We start from the raw sequence: 4,122 nt of genomic DNA, 5'->3' as shown, positions 1-4,122 counted from the left end.
GCTATAATTTAAAGTCAGTAACGTTAAGGTCAGTCGGTGTAATCGAAAATTATAATCCTCTATCTAGCCTACCTTTCGTCCACGAACTTCTTCCGCGTCAAATTATTTTATTACAAACAGGGAAACAATATTGCCAAGTTACGTGTTGTTTTCAATTAACTTTGGAGGGACATAGATATAAATGTTAAAATAGTCCTTGGTTTAAGAAAAATACCAATATTAATCCGTCGACATCCGACATCCACGCCGAGAAGTTCGAGCGAGTTGCGAGGCGGGACCAGCGGGACCCTTGCCGACGCACGCATGCACACCACTGGGAAGGGGCGTTGAACGCGAAATTAATTTCAAATCTTCAGACAAGCCTTCCTACATTTTGATCGATATCGGTTCGATAGCCGCGATTGACACGATTTTAATCCATGTAATTTGGCTGTGTAGTCCAGTTTCGCCGATTCTGGCGAAAATGCAAGATTTTGAAGGGCACTGTGGGAGATTTGGGCGAATACATTATAATAATAGGGATGGATATTATTGGAACGTAAAATTCTGCCGATTCCAATGACTGGCAAATCGCTACGATATATATGGGACAGACGTTTAATCATGTTTTGAAAGTGTATAAAAACGTTGTAGAGTGAAAGGGATCTTGGAAAATTTTTTTACCTAGGCCCTCCCCCAAATTAAAATATTTTTTCCTAGGCCCTCCCCCGGCTCAAATTTTTTCCTAGGCCCTCCCCCCTCAGACGACCGGCCCTCCCCCCCCGGTAAATATCGTACAGTCCCTTAGGAGTACCGGGTACTACTATGTGGAATCTACCGGTAGGTTGAATGTGTATATTTTTTGCTGGTCTATTATGCAGGTCGCTCTGTGCTAACTTAGCAGCAGCCAACTGTTACAAGAAAGAGCACTTGGACAAGAACATGGCTTTGGTCAAGAAAGCAGATGTTTGCTACATCGGGGTAAGAATTGTTCTTCTTATTATGATATTTATAGAACATAAGAACTTTCTGCTGACTTGCTTATTTTGGCCCATTAGAGCCAAGGGGGGTTAAAATCATCTTTATTTCAATATACAAATATATACAAGATGACTCATTGAAGTACACCTAGGCCAGCCCTTTATCTCATTATAATTAAGAGGAGGGCGCAAGGTAAGTAAAATGTAACAAGTGTGCATCGGACATTAAACTTTTCGATTAAAATTGTTTTCTACACATACATTTCATTCATACGTATACTTACAAACAATTTTTTCTAGAACTTAAAGGTTAAAAGAAAAGAATCAAGCCTGTTGCATCAAATTTATCTTTTACAAGAGAATAGCCCTGAGGTACTTTCCCTACCCTGAATGTTTCTAGCGCAGTATATGGCATAAGATGCACAAAGTGCGCACTTCCCCAGTCTACTTTTAAGGTGTCTGACTTCACGGTCCTTATGACTGACTAGGCAGAGTGACTTCAGTTTCGCAGTGTTCTCACTGTTAATCCATCCTCTACTTCCGACTTCAACTGTAACGAGTGTAGCTCTGTACCCACTATGTACGTTTATATCATTAATCAGTCCTTCGTACTTGGCAGACTTTCTGTCCTCAGCGTGCTGTGCATTCTGTTCATACGGAACGGTAAGTTCGATCAAGGTCAGCTTCCGTTGTACAGGATCCTGAAGTGTGATATCAGGTACCAGCGAAGTCGGCAGTATGTCTGGAGGGATTGTAGTGTGTGTGCCTCCTTCCAGGTAGTCTGGGTTCAGGTCACACCTGATTGTGACCTCTGGGTTAGATTCTGCATACCATAGCTTGAGGGTGCTGACTAGTTCCATGAGGACACTGTTGTGTCGCCAGGTAAACCTGTCCTTGAGTGCTACCGGGCACATGTTAAGGACGTGACGCAAAGTCTGCCGTCCCTTGCAGAGTGGGCACTTCGGTGAGAGTACTTTCCCCCAGCGGACCAGGTTATCACCTGTTGGCAGCCAGTTTAACATGCCATTTAGAGCGAATTCAAATACCCCCCGGGGAGTGTTGCACAAAGCACTTTTCCACGCCAGGTTAGACTGTTCTTGTTCGACTAGTTCTGCCCAGTTCCCCTGTACTTGGAGTGACCTGCATTTTTCTTCTATTTTCATGTCCTCCTCTTTGCGTAGATGAGACTTTACTTTTTGACACACCCTTTCCTTTATATGCTGGGGGTTTGTCTGGGTTTCATGAGGCTCCGCGCCCATTCTGTACATACTTAGGCCAGTGCCATAAAATCACACCTTCATGTCTCCTCATCATTTTAAGGCATGTTGTGGTACATATATTAAGGTCCGGGTGGGACAAAGTGGTTCTATGGGCCTTTATGCAAATATATTCAAATTAGGAAAAGATATCCTAGATAGAAAGTAAAGCAGCATAACATAAGTACATGTAATCATATATTATAATATTCTCTGTGCAGGGGTTTTTTCTGACAGTGTCCCCTGAGTCCATCCTGGCTGTGGCGCAGTCCTGTGCGGAGGACAACAGGACGTTTGCTCTGAACCTGTCGGCACCGTTCCTCTGTCAGTTCTTCAAGGAACCCATGATGAAGGCCATGCCTTACGTCGACATTCTCTTTGGCAATGAGACGGTATATACTCATAGATAATATACATGTACCTTCACCATAATTTGAACATTCATATCTTCTGTCATTTTCATCTTGCATTCTGTTGTCTATGGCTGTCTTCATGAGAATCCTTCAAGCACATCCAGAATTCTGCATTGATATTAGAAAAGCTGTATCCTTAAATTTTACAATATTTCATCCGCAGGAGGCAAAGACTTTTGCAACAGAGCAGAACTTTGGGGTAAGTAATACTGAAGCATTCTTTTTTTTTATTGGTCCTCTTTATTTATTTTGGAGTTGTATCAGAGCTAGAATCCAATGTTTGACCGTAAACGTCTTGCATGCTTTCTTCACAGACGGAAGACTTGGTAGAAATTGGAAAGAAGATAGCTGACCTGGAGAAGGTGAATAAGGACCGTAAACGGATGGTAGTGATCACCCAGGGAACTGAAGAGACCATCATTGTACAAGGTGGGAATGTTTCTCTTTTATAAGCACTTTTGATGTGACCTGTGCCATAAGGCTGTCATTATGGTAACTAGTGCTGTAGCAGACATGCTGTGGTGTTGGATAACATTATGTGGCAAGTGACACAACAGAGTTTGAGGGGTTGGTCAACACATTTATCATAGAATAAAAAGCAGTATTTGCAGGGCTAGACTATGCGAAGGTTGACTTAACCAGTTTACAAGAACCACACTTTCATTTTAAGACCAAATTATCTATTTTTGCTCTCCTTTCTTCCTTTGCAGATGGAAAAGTTGAGCACTTCCCTGTGGTGAAGCTGGACCCCTCTAAGATCCTGGACACCAACGCAGCCGGCGATGCCTTTGTTGGCGGCTTCCTGTCTCAGCTGGTGCAAGGACAACCCCTGAAAGACTGTGTCCGCTGTGGAAACTACGCCGCTAGTACCATCATTCAGTACTCCGGATGCACCTATCCACCTAAGCCAGATTTCCAGTAAAACAGCACAGTACATTAACAAAAAAATGATGTCTTCTAGAAGAAGCCCTTTAGTTATACATGTAATGGCTGTTTGAAATATCATCAACATCGAATAAACTAGAGGTCAAAGATCTCATACCTTCATCTTTTGTTATTTGTGTTGGTTTTTATGTTTAGATCTACCGAAGATAAACATATTGTTTTTGCTCAATTTCTTCCTCTTCTTCTTCAAACAGTGACCTATGACCTGACCAATGACATAATTTGTTACACCTGTCAGCATGGTGACTGGTGTTGGGTTACATAATGTTGCAATTTCATGGTCTGCTCAGCTTCTGTCACCATATACTAGTAGTAATGTTACATGTACGTGAATGTGTTTGAGTGAGAATTAACAGAGCAGACCATATGCGAAGGTTTATATAACATAAGCAAATGCATCTTACCTTTCTAGTTAAAAGTTCAAAATTCATTGTTTAAATATTATTATTAGCCCAGCCTTTTGTGTTGACTTCATGGCTCCTACCAAGGAGGTTTAACTCCATGCTCCTACTATAGCATTTTGGAGTATAACAGGATGCCTAGACCTGT

General features: G+C 41.9%; 1 protein-coding gene across 2 annotated transcripts in view; it reads left to right on the top strand.

Moving 5' to 3' along the window:
- LOC109485512 (adenosine kinase-like) overlaps positions 1-3,675 on the top strand; it is a 7,055-nt gene extending 3,380 nt beyond the window's left edge. The window contains exons 7-11 of one of the 2 annotated variants that reach the window (XM_019789200.1): positions 861-960; positions 2,437-2,607; positions 2,792-2,827; positions 2,943-3,057; positions 3,339-3,675. In XM_019789200.1, the coding sequence (XP_019644759.1) occupies positions 861-960; positions 2,437-2,607; positions 2,792-2,827; positions 2,943-3,057; positions 3,339-3,550 (634 nt within the window). In that variant the 3' untranslated portion in view covers positions 3,551-3,675. The remainder of the gene's footprint in view (positions 1-860; positions 961-2,436; positions 2,608-2,791; positions 2,828-2,942; positions 3,058-3,338) is intronic. The other variant, XM_019789201.1, reaches the window with a different exon arrangement.
- Positions 3,676-4,122: the final 447 nt, after the last annotated feature.

Source organism: Branchiostoma belcheri, unplaced genomic scaffold (genome assembly GCF_001625305.1).
Source record: "Branchiostoma belcheri isolate BF01 breed outbred unplaced genomic scaffold, Haploidv18h27 scaffold76, whole genome shotgun sequence".
Lineage (NCBI taxonomy): Eukaryota > Metazoa > Chordata > Leptocardii > Amphioxiformes > Branchiostomatidae > Branchiostoma > Branchiostoma belcheri.
This window is presented reverse-complemented; position numbering and strand designations above follow the sequence as displayed.